The sequence below is a fragment of the Coregonus lavaretus genome (genome assembly GCF_964263955.1).
Source record: "Coregonus lavaretus genome assembly, chromosome: 36".
In the NCBI taxonomy this organism is placed as follows: domain Eukaryota; kingdom Metazoa; phylum Chordata; class Actinopteri; order Salmoniformes; family Salmonidae; genus Coregonus; species Coregonus lavaretus.
Genome location: NC_140023.1, coordinates 29,978,437 through 29,996,232, shown reverse-complemented (window position 1 = coordinate 29,996,232; position 17,796 = coordinate 29,978,437). Strand labels below are relative to the sequence as shown.

The following is a 17,796-nucleotide window of genomic DNA, read 5'->3' as shown; positions in this document are numbered from 1 at the left end:
ACTTGTGTCATGCACAAAGTAGATGTCCTAACCGACTTGCCAAAATTATATTTTGTTAACAAGAACTTTGTGGAGTGGTTGAAAAACGAGTTTGAATGACTCCAACCTAAGTGTATGTAAACTTCCGACTTCAATTGTAGTTATAATTTCTTTTCCAAACTACCCACAATGCATTCGTTCTCAACATCATATCTATAATCTACACTGGGTTAGCTAGCTCAAGTTAGTTAGCCACTAGCCATGCAGACCGAGTGTTGGCAATGGTGAGCTACAATCGACCAATCATGAGGAGGTGTGATGTAAACAACCAATCAGATTCTCCACACAAGGGGTCTGCATGATCTCTGTGAAGTAGGCTACAGAGTTCTTCAACCTTGGCTTAGTACTAGCGCGCTACAGTAGCTGACTGACTGCTGTTGTGATCATTTCCTGGAGCCTTCCTCTGATCGCCGTCTTATTGTTGACTCTTCCCCTCGTCTCCTTTTCCCAATGCCGCCTTTGGATTATTGCCTCTGGAATGTATCTACTTTGGATTTACCTCACTATATCGCTATTGGATTAGCTGACTCTCTAAGAGTATAGAGTATAGAGCCAAAATAAGAAAAAATGCTTCACTGTCCCAATAATTATGGAGGGCACTGTAACTAACTTTAGCTGGCTGGTTTGCTGGCTAAGATAACTGCATATACCGGTAAAAATGTTTGATGGTTAGATGGCGTTATGTATTTAATGTAATAACAATAATAATAATAATAATAATAATAATGTATTACATTTCTATAGCGCTTTTCATAGACTCTCAAAGCATTTCAAAAGCAAAAAACAAACAAGCAATATATCATGACATGTCAACCAATAGAGGCCAAGTATCTGAAAGCTGCATCCTCCGAAGATGTAAAAGGACAGTGAATGGCAGAGAGAGCTGGTCAGGCGATGGTAGATGATGGTGATGGAGTCTGCTGATGATCATGTATAGGGCAAGTCTGGGAACCAGCCTGACTTATAGCCACTGGACTTCTTCGATTCCACTCTGTGTAACACCCACTTGGGTGATGCCTCAGCAGCTCTGGGCGCCAGAAAGCTCACCACACAAAGTTCTGAATAGTAGCCAGTTGTCCTCAGCACTGCTGTATTACTCTGTCTCCCATTCCGCTCACGCTTCAGGCAACTTCTCAAATTATGTTGCTCCTGAGTGGCGCAGTGGTCTAAGGCACTGCATCGCAGTGCTAACTGTGCCACTAGAGATCCTGGTTCGAATCCAGGCTCTGTTGCAGCCGGCCGCGCCCGGGAGACTCATGGGTGGCGCACAAGTCGTCCAGGGTAGGGGAGGGAATGGCCGGCAGGGATGTAGCTCAGTTGATAGAGCATGGCGTTTGCAACGCCAGGGTTGTGGGTTCGATTCCCATGGGGGGCCAGTATAAAAAAAATATATGTATTCACTAACTGTAAGTCGCTCTGGATAAGAGCGTCTGCTAAATGACAAAAATGTAAATGTAATGTTCTCAGAAGATCAGGAATTGGCAGCCAGGTGAAACAAAAAAGCTGGTACTGTGTCCATATGCATTTTTCAAACCAAAACATTAGCCAGCTAGCTAGCTATCCAAGCCAAAAAGTGTTAACCTGTCAGTCAATCTGCAAATCAGTGGCTCAAAAACACCAGATATATTAAATAAAAACTCAATGTTGATTTAAAAATCAACAATAATAAATAAAAAACTTTTAAAAAACTAAATATGAACACATTTACAGGAGCTCTGTGCTTAGGCTGCTACTAGGACGCCATGGCATCTATAGAACTCTAAACTAACTAAAATGTAACTGTAAGCTAGGTGTTGATAGCAACTGGCTGACAAGTAGGGCTAACGCTAGCGGGCTAGTTGGCTAGCAACCTTGCAAGCTGATTTGTACCAATAAATTCATAAATATTTGCTTGTAAATTGGCTGAAAATGTAATTGAAGCCAGTAGTCATGAGTGCAACAGAAATTACTTCAAATGTATAACTTCAAATTAAACAAAATAATTTGCACTAGGGCCAGTACGATACCAGAATCACAATATTTTTTCCATTGCAAAAATGAAAACAGGTACAGACCAAACTCTTTGGTCCTTTAAAAACCTGCTGTATGTAAAATATTATGTGCTATAGGTTAGGAAATGAATAAATGTGACTCTGGATGACAATATCATTATTTTTGTTTTCAACATTAGGGCTGTTTTCCTAAAAAAGTTAAATCAGCTTCATGTTTTGTTTTCTTGCCACAATACTAATGAGTACCGCGATACTGGTATCGTCCCGACCCTAGTGCAAACGATTTTGATTAATTTGAAGTTATACATTTGAAGTAATTTCTGTTGGAGTTTACATTATAGGGAATAGGCTGGCTTGCCGCGTCCTCCATATAATGTCGCACCCCGCAAAAACATTTTCCGGCATGAATTCTGATCGGTTATATCTAATAACTCGAAAAATAGATATGTATGGTGTAACTTTGCATTGGGACTTTTGATGCGTATACTAATGAAAATCCATATGTTACATGTGGTTACGTTTATACTACCTACCCTTTAACCATTAGTGGAAATGCAAAACTGCACAAGATCAGTGTCTACGGGCAACTACACCCTACTCCAATGAAATGCAGAAGACTGACAGGAGTCAAAGCAGCAGACATAGAACATTTAGGCTACCGTAATAGGCAGAAAAACAAACTATGTGACAAAAGTTCATCCTCCTTACAAGAATGTAATGTCTGTTTTATGACAGAAATAATGTACATAATTGTGACACTGAAGTGATCAACGCATACTTATAAAACCTCTAGATTAAGGACGTTTCATTTTGTACTAGCCTTTGCATCAAGTGTGACTGCTTGTACCCAAGGAGCTCTGCGTTAAAGGGATAGTTCACTTATATGATTTAAAAGGCAGCATCATCATCACAGTTTTTGGAGTGCTCCACCTTAAAAAACCTGACCATTTTGGGGGATTGTATTAACAGTGGACTAATGAATAACACACCAAAAGATAGTTTTTGAGTAAAGTGATCCTTTAAAGCTATTATTCCGACCGCAACCTTGGACTCGAGTCTCCTCCTTTACCTCTACAAAGTCAACTTGTATCTGAAAATGTCTGTCTTCTTAGGCTAGTAAGATGTATCATTCCAGGTCCCATATTCCACATTTAAGTGCAATTTCGATGATCATTCAACATACACTGAGTGTACAAAACATTAGGAACGCCTGCTCTTTCCATGACATAGACTGACCAGGTGAATCCAGGTGACAGCTATGATCCCTTATTGATGTCACCTGTTAAATCCACTTCAATCAGTGTGGATGAAGGGTAGGAGACAGGCTAAATAAGGATGTTTAAGCCTTGAGACAATTGAGACATGAATTGTGTATGTGTGCCATTCAGAGGGTGAAAGGGCAAGACAAAATATTTAAGTGCCATTGAACAGGGTATGGTAGTAGGTGCCAGGCGCACCAGTTTGAGTGTGCCAAGAACTGCAACGCTACTGGGTTTCAACAGTTTCCCGTGTGTATCAAGAATGGTCCACCACCCAAAGGACATCCAGCCAACTTGACACAGCTGTGGAAAGCACTGGAGTCAACCTGGGCCAGAATCCCTGTGGAACGCTTTCGACACCTTGTAGAGTCCATGCCCCAATACATTGAGGCTGGTCTAAGGGCAAGAGGGGTGCAAATCAATTTTAAGAAGGTGTTCCTAATGTTTTGTACATTCATTGTAGATGAGTCAGTTCATTTTCTTTGAAAGAGAAAGAGTACAAAAGAGAGTGAAAACAAAAGAGAGGAGAGAGTGTGTGTGTTTGTGTCTGTGTTTGTGTGTGTGCATGTGTATGTATGTGTGTTTGTGCGTAAGTGCAGTGCTTGAATTGGGCAGGTGTACACTGGTACCGGGTACCAGCACCTTGAATTTTCTACTGCTCGATTACCGTCACCTCCTACAGAATACTGGCTTAAAAGTTCCGGCTCCTAAATATAAACAGTATATTTCAATTGCCTGCACCAATTTGTGAAGTGCTGTGATATGTGAAGTAAAAAGTAATCCACTTCAAGCACTACAAAGTGTGTGTGTGTGTGTGTTTATTCATGTTAAAACATATTACAGAACTCACAGTGGAGGGAGTGATGCCAAACTTGCCCTCTCCGTCTACCAGGCCGTACTCGATGACAGAGAAGAGGCCCGAGTCTGCGTCTGTGGCACTGACTCTCACTATGACCGTGCCCAAGTCAACATCCTCAAACACTGGCTTCTGCAGAGGGACAGCGTGACACAACAACATCAGCATACGCACATGCACACATGCACAAACTCAGACCATCACAATAGAAACAATATCAAGTGAGTACTACTAAAGGCGTCCGCATGCTTCCCATTCGAAACAGTTTGTGCATACAGTGCATTCGGAAAGTATTCAGACCTCTTCCCTTTTTCAACATTTTGTTACGTTACAGCCTTATTCTAAAATTGATTAAACTAAAATGTTTCCTCATCAATCTACACACAATGAAACAGCGAAAACAGGATGATATACATTTTTGCAAATGTATTAAAAATCTAAAACAAAATATCTTATTTACATAAGAATTCAGACCCTTTGCTATGAGACTCGAAATTGAGCTCAGGTGCATCCTGTTTCCATTGATCATCCTTGAGATGTTTCTACAACTTGATTGGAGTCCACCTGTGGTACATTCAATTGATTGGACATGATTTGGAAAGGCACACACCTGGGGAAGGGTACCATAAAATTCCTGCAGCATTGAATGTCCCCAAGAACACAGTGGCCTCTATTCTAAATTGGAAGAAGTTTGGAACCACCAAGACTCTTCCTAGAGCTGGCTGCCCGGCCAAACTGAGCAATCGGGGGAGAAGGGCCTTGGTCAGGGAGGTGACCAAGAACCTGATGGTCACTCTGACAGAGCTCCAGAGTTCCTCTGTGGAGATCGGAGAAGCGTCCAGAAGGACAACCATCTCTGCAGCACTCCACCAATCAGGCCGTTAAGGTAGAGTGGCCAGACTGAAGCCACTCCTCAGTAAAAGGCACATAACAGCCCGCTTGGAGTTTGCCAAAAGACACCTAAAGGACTCTCAGACCATGAGAAACAAGATTCTCTGGTCTGATGAAACCAAGACTGAACTCTTTGGCCTGAATGATGAACAGAGAGTTCCTTGATGAAAACCTGCTCCAGAACGCTCAGGACCTCAGACCGGGGCAAAGGTTCACCTTCCAACAGGACAACGACCCTAAGCACACAGCCAAGACAACACAGGAGTGGCTTCGGGAGAAGTCTCTGAATGTCCTTGAGTGGCCCAGCCAGAGTCCAGACTTGAACACGATCTAACATCTCTGGAGAGACCTGAAAATAGCTGTGCAGCGACGCTCCCCATCCAACCTGACAGAGCTTGAGAGGTTCTGCAGAGAAGAATGGGAGGAACTCCCCAAATACAGGTGTGCCAAGCTTGTAGCGTCATACCCAAGAAGACTCGAGGCTGTAATTGCTGTCAAAGGTACTTCAACAAAGTACTGAGTAAAGGATCTGAATAGTTATGTAAATGTGAAAAACCTGTTTTTGCTTTGTCATTATGCGGTATTGTGTGTAGATTGATGAGAGGGAAAAAAACAATTTGATCAATTTTAGAATAAGGCTGTAACATAACAAAATGTGGAAAAAGTCAAGGGGTCTGAATACTTTCCGAAAGCACTGTATATAATGACGACATTGTGACGTTTTTGTTCGTTTTGGTCTTTGGCAAGCGTTTTCGGCTGTTCTTGCACACAAATGTTTTCTCTCAAGGCAAGCTGAAGTCGGTAGCCAAAGTCTATGCCCCTTCGTTGGTGATTGGTCAACAGTAGGGATTATTCAATGAAGTGTCATTCAACAAGAGACAAATCGTTTTCATGCAACATTATTTATTTGAGAAATACTGCACCAAACATCTTAGTTAGATGTAAAATTGCAACGTCGAAATTAATGACAGATTTCTGGAGTTATCTTTGATTAATTCTATGGCGTCTCAAGAAGGACAAAAGATACTATTGCCGCTTTTTTCTCTATTTTCAAACGAATGTCTTTTAAGGTAGTATGTGAGTACACTCGTTCAGTTCGCCTATTGGCACCAGCTGAACCGAAGTATGCTGACGCCTAAAGCGTGACACACTTTGCAGTGTATGTTATGAATCAGTATTTTTGGTACCTTGTAAGAGGGTTGTGTAAAGATGGGCTTGTTATCGTTGATGTCTACTATACGCAGGTAGACAGGAAGCTCAGCCACTCTGGGTGGACTGCCGTGGTCCTGAGCTCTCACTGTGAAGTTCAGCCACTGCACCTGCTCAAAGTCCACCATCTGGTTGGCTACGATCTTACCTGCACAACAACACAATGGTTACCACCACACTTCTCATCATAAATATACTAATTATAGGGGAGACTGGGGTTGGTTGTCTCATTGGTTGGTTGTCACAGTGCCTATCACAAAGGGAGCTGTGTACATTTTTTATTTCAAGATAAAAATGTGTATCCTCTATAGGAGAGGTCATCCATGTGGTCAATTCAGGTCAGGATCACAAAACATTGAGGTGAGAGGAATATTAGCATTTTTCATGGGTGAAAGTAAATATTCACATGCTTGTTATTTCTTTCATAAATAGTTGTATGATGGGAGTATCCATAAACAATTACTTATTTTGAAAAGAGGAAAGTGAGAGCTTTATTTAAAATGTGTTAAATTTTTTCCATAGATCAAGTCATGTGGTAAATAGCATCTTAATTAGCATTGGGGGGGGGGTTGTTTTGTAACAATGTACCCCGTCAGCTGAATTACATTGAAAAGACGCCTAGAATACTTATTTTCCGGACATTGAAAAGACATCTATGTTTCACAAGTTTGGACAGCACAGTACAGCACAGTACAGTCCAGTGGAGTTTAATTCAGCAGAGTACAGTACACCACAGTGCAATACAGTTACATTCAGTAGAGTACAGTACAGTACAGTACAGTAGAGCAAAGTAGAGTAAATATACAGTCCAGTACAGTTGAGTTTAATTCAGTAGAGTACAGTACATTAGAGTACAGTACAGTTGAGTTAATTCAGTAGAGTAAAGTAGGATACAATACTGTACTCTACTGTACTGAACTAGGGCTGAGCTGTATACCGTATTTTACTATATACCAGTATTGATGCACAGACTTGTTTGGTTTTTTACTTTACCTTCTATAACGGTATTTGTATGTTTGGTTTGTTAAATGTGATATGCTGTGTTTAACGTCCATTTTTATAGTTTACGCCACTACTTGAGTCATCTCTCTGCTCTCTCTCTCTCCATGCCACTTTCCACACAGACCTAGCCCTGCCCGCTGTCACTCAAGTGCATATGTTAGCTACATGAAGTAGCTAAGAGAAAACATTGAATGGAGCCAAAGATCATAGGGTGTCCAAGGAAACACTGACCAACACTTTGCTTCCTACCCTGTCACAATAACTCCTCCCAGGCATTTTCATTCGTTGTCATGTCAAACAACACTGTATTCAATGTGCCCACTATTATCTTCTAACTATATAATTAGAATAATCATTATTTTTACAGTTCCAACAGTTCACCCAAGTGTTTTGATCTAAATCATCAATCAAATCACAATTGCAACATTTGGTTAAAAATAAGGCCTAGATTTTTTGCCCATATCGAGCAGCCCTACGTGGCAGTGTGGAAATTATCTCAATGAGTGCAGGAAATGCAGAAATTGATGAAAATGCAGAAATGTATTTTTGGTTGAAGTTTAATTGAACAGTATAAAACAATCAGAATGGAGAGAGACCCATTGAAATCATTTAGAATGTATGTTGCCACCCTAGGAGTCATGCACTACTCAAAAATCAAATTTAAACTTGTATTATTCAAAAACATAAAATACTGTCAAATACCATCATACCGTCAAAAATGTGAAAAATACCGCTTTGGCCATATCACCCAGCCCTATACTGAACTCTTCTTTACTGTACTTCATCCTACTGTGCTGTACTGTACTGTACTGTACTGAAATTAACTCTACTTTACTTTTCTTTACTGTACCCTACTGTACCTACTGTACCCTTGTGGTCCTCTGTAGCTCAGCTGGTAGAGCACGGCGCTTGTAACGCCAAGGTAGTGGGTTCGATCCCCGGGACCACCCATACTAAAAAAAAAAATGTATGCACGCATGACTGTAAGTCGCTTTGGATAAAAGCGTCTGCTAAATGGCATATTATTATTACTCTACTGAATACTCTCTACTTTTATTTACTTTACTGTACTGTACTCTGCTGTGCTCTACTGTATACTGTGCTGTCCAAACCTTTGTAACATAGACATCTATGATTGGTTCAGATTTGGTCCAGTCTGGACCTGTTTGTCAAAACTGAGAGTTAGCAACATTCACACACACACACATACACACATGCACACACACACCTGTTTCTGTTTGAAAAGGCATTCCTTGTTTTCAACCAAACAATTGGGTAACACTTTATTTGGTAGTCCGGATACTGTTGTAGAAAAATCAGCTCTTGTAGTCGAGAAAACTACAAGTGACCTACGCAGGAGAGACCTTTTCTGGACCCAGCCAGCATTGGACTCTCCTAGACACAAATACATTATAGCTTATATAGGCAAGGAACATCTGGTTTAGATCAGTATTCTCTTTTCTGCTGAGTTTTCTTGGCAAGCTTATCTATTATAAAAGACATACATACAGGTATCCAGGTGATATACATCCCCCCACTCCTCTCTTCAATGCATAACACACGTTTCATACTCCACTTCCTCAAATCCAGATTTGTCTGGTTCTAGTTCAACTTGGGTAATAGCTTTAAAGCACACAGTACAGTTGTCTAACACAATTGTCATTACGTTAAATTTTTCCTTCACAATACTATCAACAAACTATGTGTTGATAAGCAACTGCTTGCTAAGGTTACGGTTAGGGCTAGGGTAGGAGTTGAGTTTAGGGTTAGGATAAGGGTTAAGGTTAGGTTTAGTAGATAGTTAGTTCAAATGTTACTGATAGTCTGTAGATAGTCTCCAGAGGGGGAAAAGGTGTTGTCGTGCCCTCTTCACGACTGTCTCTGTGTGTTTGGACCATGATAGTTTGTTGGTGATGTGGACACCAAGGAACTTGAAACTTTCGACACGTTCCACTTCAGCCCCGTCAATGTTAATAGGGGCCTGTTCGGCCCTCCTATTCCTGTAGTCCACCATCATCTCCTTTGTCTTGCTCACATTGAGGGAGAGATTGTTGTCCTGGCACCACACTGACAGTTCTCTGACCTCCTCACTATAGGCTGTCTCATCGTTGTCGATGATCAGGCCTACCACTGTTGTGTCGTCAGCAAACTTAATGATGGTGTTGGAGTCCTGCTTGGCCACGCGGTCGTGGGTAAACAGAGAGTACAGGAGGGGACTAAGCACGCACCCCTGAGGGGCCCCGGTATTGAGGATCAGCATGGCAGATGTGTTGTTGCCTACCCTTACCACCTGGGGGCGGCCCGTCAGGAAGTCAAGGATACAGTTGCAGAGGGAGGTGTTTAGTCCCAGGATCTTTAGCTTATTGATGAGGTTTGTGGGCACTATGGTGTTGAACGCTGAGCTGTAGTCAATGAAAAGCATTCTTACATAGGTGTTCCTTTTGTCCAGGTGGGAAAGGGCAGTGTGGTGTGCGATTGAGATTGCGTCATCTGTAGATCTGTTGGGGCGGTATGTGAATTGGAGTGGGTCTAGGGTTTCTGGGATGATGGTGTTGATATGAGCCATGACCAGCATTTCAAAGCACTTCATGGCTACCGACGTGAGTGCTACGGGGTGGTAGTCATTTAGGCAGGTTACCTTCGCATTCTTGGGTCTACTTGAAACATGTGGGTATTACAGACTCGGTCAGGGAGATGTTGAAAATGTCAGTGAAGACACTTGCCAGTTGGTCTGCGCATGCTCTGAGTACACGCCCTGGTAATCCGTCTGGCCCCGCGGCCTTGTGAATATTTACCTGTTTAAAGGTCTTGCTCACATCGGTTACAGAGAGCGTGATCACACAATCGTCCGGAACAGCTGGTGCTCTCATGCATGCTTCAATGTCACTTGCCTCGAAGTGAGCATAAAAGGCATTTAGCTCGTATGGTAGGCTCGCGTAACTGTGCAGCTCGCGGCTGGGTTTCCCTTTGTAATCCGTAATAGTTTGCAAGCCCTGGCACGTCCGACGAGCGTCAGAGCCGGTGTAGTAGGATTCAATTTTAGTCCTGTATTGACACTTTGCCTGTTTGATGGTTCGTCTGAGGGCATAGCGGGATTTCTTATAAGCGTCCAGATTAGTGTCCTGCTCATTGAAAGCGGCAGCTCTAGCCTTTAGCTCGGTGCGGATGTTACCTGTAATCCATGGCTTCTGGTTGGGAGATGTATGTATGGTCACTGTGGGGACGACGTCGTCAATGCACTTATTGATGAAGCCGGTGACTGAGGTGGTATACTCCTCAATGCCATTGGATGAATCCCGGAACATATTCCAGTCTGTGCTAGCATAGCATCCGCGTCATCTGACCACTTACGTATTGAGCGAGTCACTGGTATTTCCTGCTTTAGTCTTTGCTTGTAAGCAGGAATCAGGAGGATAGAATTATGGTCAGATTTGCCAAATGGAGGGCGAGTTAGAGCTTTGTATGCATCTCTGTGTGTGGAGTAAAGGTGGTCTAGAGTTTTTTTTCCCTCTGGTTGCACATGTGACATGCTGGTAGAAATTAGGTAAAACGGATTTAAGTTTGCCTGCATTAAAGTCCCCGGCCACTAGTAGTGCCACTAGTAGTGCCTTATACAGCTCGTTGCGTGCGGGCTTAGTGCCAGCATCGGTTTGTGGTATTAAATAGATGGCTACGAAAAATATAGATGAAAACTCTCCCGGTAGATAGTGTGGTCTACAGCTTATCATGAGGTACTCTACCTCAGGCAAGCAATACCTCAAGACTTCTTATTAGACATCGCGCACCAGCTGTTATTGACAAATAGACACAAACCCCCGCCCTTCATCTTACCAGACGTAGCTGCTCTGTCCTGCCGATGCACGGAAAACCCAGCCAGCTCTATATTATCTGTGTCATAGTTCAGCCACGACTCGGTGAAACATAAGATATTATCATTTTTAATGTCCCGTTGGTAGGATAGTCTCGACCGTAGATCATCGAGTTTGTTTTCCAGTGATTGCACGTTGGCCAATAGAACCGATGGTAATGGCGATTTACTCACTTGCCTACGAATCCTAACAAGGCACCCGACCTTCCTCTGTATCTTCGCCATTTCTTCACCCAAATTACGGAGATTTGGGCCTGGTCTCTGGAGACCAGAATATCCTTCATCTCGGACTCATTAAAGAAAAAATATTTTTCCAGTTTGAGATGAGTAATCGCTGTTCTGATGTCCAGAAGCTATTTTCGGTCATAAGAGATGGTAGCAGCAAGTTTATGTACAAAATAAGTTACAAACAATGCAAAAAAACAAACAAAATAGCACAGTTGGTTAGGAGCCCGTAAAACGGCAGCCATCCCCTTCGGCGCCATTCTTTCCAGATCTCCTCATAGTGCGGATATTAATGGAGACATGTGGAACACCATTGTGATAAGGTAGTGTTGAAGGAGTCAGGCGCAGGAGGGTAAATCACTGAAACAGGCTTTAATCTGTAAAAATACAGGTTTACGCAGAAATGCGTCAAACACACTCCAGGGCACAAAACAGGTGCACTGGAAAATACAAGGCACACAGGAAAAATAGTCCTGTCGATACCAAATACAAGAGCTCCACCGAGCTACTAACCTCCACAACAAACAATCACCCACAAGGACAAGGGGGCAGAGGGAACACTTATACATGGACTAATTAGGGGAATAGAACCAGGTGTGTGTGATTGACAAGACAATTGATATGATGATTGGGGCGGCAATGGTTAGTACTCCGGTGACGACGAACGCCGAAGCCTGCCCGAACAAGGAGGGGAGGCAGCCTCGGCGGAAGTCGTGACAACCATTTCCCCCCATATTTCATTTAAATAATTAAAATAAGACAACTAGACTTACTATTACTTACTAAGGAATATGTAAATTAAATGGATTCAACACACTTTTAACACACCCTGGTACTTAAAAAAAACACCCCTTTTCTAAAAACAACATTTCATGAAATAACTAAAAAAGTGTAAACTGTAGCCATTTATTTCCCTTAACAGTGTATTCGCTTAAGCATGACCTTCATCCACATACAATTATTTTTCCAAACATTGATTTTTTGTGTCAGCAATTAGACATTGTTACCACCTAGTACCCTACTGTTGTTTGTTTTATTATGCATTGATATGACAATTTCAGTAGAGTAAGAACTAGAATGCCAAAGCAAATATTCAACTATGTTGAATTTATTTGTTCACATTTATTTGTATAATGTTAGATAGAAATACTGTTCAATAAATAAAGCCTTTCCTATTTTTCAAATAAAGGCTTTACTTTTTCTAAAAGTTACTTTGTAAATTGGTTCATTTGTTGCAGAAAAACTAATGGCAAACACTGTGACAACCAACCCCATACTGTGTGACAACCAACCTCGGACAGAGTGTATTTAATGGCTTATTACTCCATGTTGGAATAAGATATGAGGATAACAATGTTCCACATTTCAACCCAAGACCTTGGTCTTTCTCCTAATAGTGAAAATAGTCTTGTAAGATATACTGGTGCTGAGAAATACAATAATTTGTAAAAAGTGTGACAACTCACCCCGGTCTCCACTACTAATGATGTTTACTTAATGCCCTAATGTGTGTGTGTGTGTCTGTCTGTGTATGCCTGTGTGTGCGTGTTGGTTTGTTTGTTGGTTTCAACTTTGGGTTCAATGTAAAACAGTTTTTACATGATGCACATACAGTTAAGTGATAATGCCCGAGAAGCCAGTGTTTTGTGGATATATTGGCAAAGGTGTTGTTAGGCCCGGGCCAGCAAACTGTGCCAATATATCCTCCAAACACTGGCTTCGAGGGCATTATCACTTTTATACAACAGGTTACCAACATATTCAAATAATGATTGACATGTTTTCATTAAAAATGTTATTTTTATGAATTTATTCATACTATTTCATCCTTCCACAAGATATAGTCCCGACTCAAATCTAGGGTTGCTACCCAAGCCGGCTGGTCATTTGTTCTATCGGTTCGGTTGCCAGAGACGCGACCCAGTCATTCAGTCTTTTGTTCTGTATCTAACTGTGTTTGCATTTGTTTAAGCTGTTTTCTAATTACAATTAGTTGGATACATCTATAACAATGAGCTAATGAGGTGCGATTTCACCTGGAATAGAACATTTGTCACTCGTCAGGACACTGTTGTTCAGAGGAGCTAGCCAACAACACAGCTAAGACAATCACTTCAAACAGAAGCTGGAAAGACTGAAAATTAGCTGCACTTCCTTTCATTTTACCTTTTTCAAGTACTTGATAATATTCTCAACCATCAGACTATTCTAAATTACATATAGCCTACTAATATATGTGTGGAATAGTTTTTTATTTAGAATGGCCTATAAAAAAAAATATGTCACCCATAGCCTGCACTCGAATAGCGAATGGGGGAAGCGCTTCCCGTGGTTACATTTTTAATATGCCAGGTAGGATACACCGGTTGTAAAGCGGATTAATGTGCTTCATTTTAAGAATTGAGCAATAAAAATAGCAGCACGAGAAAGCTGGGATCCTCTTTTAAATAGTGGTCAGTCAAAACTCTGTTTTCACACGTGATTGCGCAATGAGTGAGCTTATTATTATTATTATTTATTTATTTTTTACATTATTTAGCAGACGCTCTTATCCAGAGCGACTTACAGTTAGTGTATACATTATTCTTTTTTTTTTTTTTTTTTCATACTGGCCCCCCATGGGAATCGAACCCACAACCCTGGCGTTGCAAATGCCATGCTACCAACTGAGCTAACTCCCTGCCGGCCATTCCCTCCCCTACCCTGGACGACGCTGGGCCAATTGTGCGCCGCCCCATTGGTCTCCCGGTTGCAGCCGGCTACAGCAGAGCCTGGATTCGAACCAGGATCTCTAGTGGCACAGCTAGCACTGCGATGCAGTGCCTTAGACCACTGCGCCACTCGGGAGATAAGAACATGTTTCACTGGGCTCTGTAGGCTATGAGCTCTCCAACCCTGTTCCAGGGGTCCTAGGCCTACAGGCTACGCTTAGAGTTATTTGGCCACTTTAGTTGTGATACAAACCTTATCAAAACAGATATGCCGATGGCCTAGGCTACATGCGACTATGATTTGAAAAACTGGCAAAAACAAATGCATGCGCTATTTCTTGCCTTAGACTGCACACACTGGGTATCATTCACAAGTGATGATATTCTCACCCATCAGTCTATTCCCAATTGAATTTTGTCTTTACATATACTAAATAATATATGTGTGAAATTTGTTTTGATTTAGAATGGGCCATTATCATGCACCTGTCGGAACAGGGGGAAAAAATACATGTCGTCTGTATGCACTTGAGTAGCGGTTCATTTTCATGCCAGCCAGGTAGGCTACTCCAGTTGTAAAGCAAAGCAATGTGCTTAATATCAAGTTGAAAAATAAATATAGTAGGCCAGGCCTAGCCTACAGAAAGCTTATGGGATCCTCTTTTTAATAGAGGCCATCAAAACTCTGTTTTCTCACACAATTGCATAGCATAGCCTATAGAAATGTTGCGCAACATGGGCTTATAGGAACACTTATTTCATTCCATGCATCAACCAGCTATGAGGAGCTGGCTCTCACTGCGCAACAGGTGATCCTATTCCGCTCAAACTCTGAATGCCAGGGCTCTCTTGAAGTGTTTGATTTGTTGTTCGATAGCATTTGCATTTATGTTAGTGATTAGGGGGACAATAGAGCACTGAGTACCAGGCCATTAGCGACTGGCCGTTAGCAAGTTTGGTAGCCTACTAATGACCATCGGCTGCATCAGAGCACAGTTTTGGAGCAGCCTAGTTACCGTGGCAGTAATATGGTCAAGGTGGAGTTTTACAAGAGAGTGAGGAGGGAGTTTTAGGAGCAGTGTGTGAGCTCTGGTGAAGTGACTCTTTTCTGATGAAGAGTTGGAGAAACTGGGTGTGTTTGAGTTGGCTGCAGAGATGGGCTTCCAGTCAATATCTGATGTACTATATATTGTAGAAGTAGTAGTAAGATAAGAATAGATAAAATAATATCCAGACTAGCAAATTGGTAGGTATAATAAGTTTGATAAGTGTATGTTATTGTCTATTTTATATCACAACAACATGTATAATATTTCAAGTAAAGGACATTTTAATGTGCCTTTTTTGAGTGAGATTTGAGTCTGTGTGTGCTATTTATAAGAAGTTATTTGGAAATACTTTAAAATACACAGAAAATGAGTATTTCAATAACAAATACTTAAATACTGTACGCATGTATTTGAACCCAGGTGTGATGTGTGTGTGTGTTTATATGTTCCAACATCTGTGTATGTAAGTTTAGTGTGAGTTTAGTTTGAATATACAGTATGCTGTTGAAGACTAAAAATGTGTGTGTGTATGCGCGCACGCGTGTGCATGTGTGTCTGTATGTGTGTCTGTATGTGTGTCTGTATGTGTGTGTATATGTTGTACCAGTAGAGGGGTCCTCCAGTCTGAGGTAGTCCCCTCGGGGCAGGTGTAGCAGCTGGTAGATGACCTGTCCGTTAGGGCCTTTGTCTGGGTCCACGGCTGACACCGACAGCAGAGTGGTGCCTGGCTGAGCCCCTTCCAGAATCTTCTCTGAGAAGTTGGCCACTCCAAAGGGTCTGAACCGCGGGGCGTTGTCATTCACATCCAGCACATTCACTGTCAGTCTCGCTGTCAATGGTTGAGAGGCAATTGAGAGGGTTAGTATTGGGAAGAGACAGAGAAGAGATTAGAGTCGATGTCCGCACCCCCGCATGAATCTAATTAGCATAATAATAATCCCAAAACATAAAATTAGTCTGTTTAAGCTAGAGATTTCAGTTTTTTTGCGTGGGATGAATCTCAATCCACCACATCCGCCGATGTCAGCCTTCCGCATCTGGAGCGGAAGGTGGCAGAGCTACAGCGGTGTTTGTCAGACCAGGAGACATCCCGAATATCGGTCTTCTCACAAAAACGTTTGTGGCGTCCGAAAGGTTTGACAAACAAATTAATATGACCCCTCTATGGAAAGATGAGACTCTCACAATGGTTTTCTCTGTTTTGCTCTACGGCTGAAGTCGGTACCGCCGATATGCCAACGTCCGAACGGTTTGGGCTACACACTAATATTAAAGGTGAGACTTTCACGAACACGTACGATGCTAACAAGCCTCACAAGACTCGTCTAAAGGTAACCCGGTACCAGTAAAAAAAAGGAATGGAAGTACTGTGTCATGACTTGCCCTCATGGGTTGAGGATCAAAGATGCCGACTAGGCAAAGGTTTGAACACCCCCTCTCCTGGGGGCCAGTTTTATAACCGGTCGTAAATTTCTTGCAGAAACTTTCTTTTCCGTGCCATGCAGTATTGGGAGAGGGAATTTGCCTGTGGAACAAAGGAAGTATTCCCGCCAAGACTCCAACATCCAAAAGTGGATAATTAAACAATATTCATACTTCAAAGAATGTGGGAAATGGTCGGTGGCGACTTAAAGAACAATCATGTCAAATTCATTACTATGTTGTGATGTCATTAAAGATGGTGGAACAACATAAACGTATCTCTGGGGGTGTACACTTCCCAGTTATGAGGTTTGCATCTAGTTGTTGTATAAAATGAATGATTAAGTATTATAATACTTTTGTGAAGATAACAATGTGATTTTAGCATTCTAGATGAGAGGATTGTTTCCATATTGATTTGTTCTCAGTCAGTGGCCATGCCCAGATGAGCACAAACATGATGAAACACCCCCTTTTCTACTCAAGTATAAAACCCCTCGTGATGAAATTCACCTCAGACCAGCAGACGTGAAGTGTGAGCTAAACGTTACAAAATGGTTAAACTCTACAGACCAGCCGACATGCAGCGCGACCTGAATACGGCAAAATGGTGAAACTCTCAAACTCTAAACGAGGTGAAGAAGAAGACAACGCACTAGACCTTATCATCTCAGTCTGCAGCTGGCATGTATCGTCATCTAGAGAACTTTCACTAAAGACACGAATTGGGAAGGACAATCGCTTTCAGACAACCGTTGGTACATCTGAAGTTCTATTCTAACAGATCAACTCTACGAACTACAGGGTACGCTGAAGTATCCATTCTAACCACCAATACGACCAGAAATTCTACCAAGGACTTTGGGATCTCTGGGATCTCAGAGTCCTACATCATCAACTCAACTATTGAGGACAGCTACACGTATATACAGTGGGGGAAAAAAGTATTTAGTCAGCCACCAATTGTGCAAGTTCTCCCACTTAAAAAGATGAGAGAGGCCTGTAATTTTCATCATAGGTACACTTCAACTGTGACAGACAAAATGAGAAAAAATAATCCAGAAAATCACATTGTAGGATTTTTTATGAATGTATTTGCAAATTATGGTGGAAAATAAGTATTTGGTCAATAACAAAAGTTTCTCAATACTTTGTTATATACCCTTTGTTGGCAATGACACAGGTCAAATGTTTTCTGTAAGTCTTCACAAGGTTTTCACACACTGTTGCTGGTATTTTGGCCCATTCCTCCATGCAGATCTCCTCTAGAGCAG

General features: G+C 41.8%; 1 protein-coding gene across 1 annotated transcript in view; it reads right to left on the bottom strand.

Annotated features, from left to right (window-relative positions):
- cdh23 (cadherin-related 23) overlaps positions 1 to 17,796 on the bottom strand; it is a gene marked incomplete at both ends in the record, with an annotated part of 695,931 nt that overhangs the window by 20,771 nt on the left and 657,364 nt on the right. Inside the window, 3 exons of the mRNA XM_084153635.1 lie at positions 4,140 to 4,277; positions 6,224 to 6,393; positions 15,705 to 15,929. Coding sequence (XP_084009761.1) covers positions 4,140 to 4,277; positions 6,224 to 6,393; positions 15,705 to 15,929 — 533 coding nt within the window. The remainder of the gene's footprint in view (positions 1 to 4,139; positions 4,278 to 6,223; positions 6,394 to 15,704; positions 15,930 to 17,796) is intronic.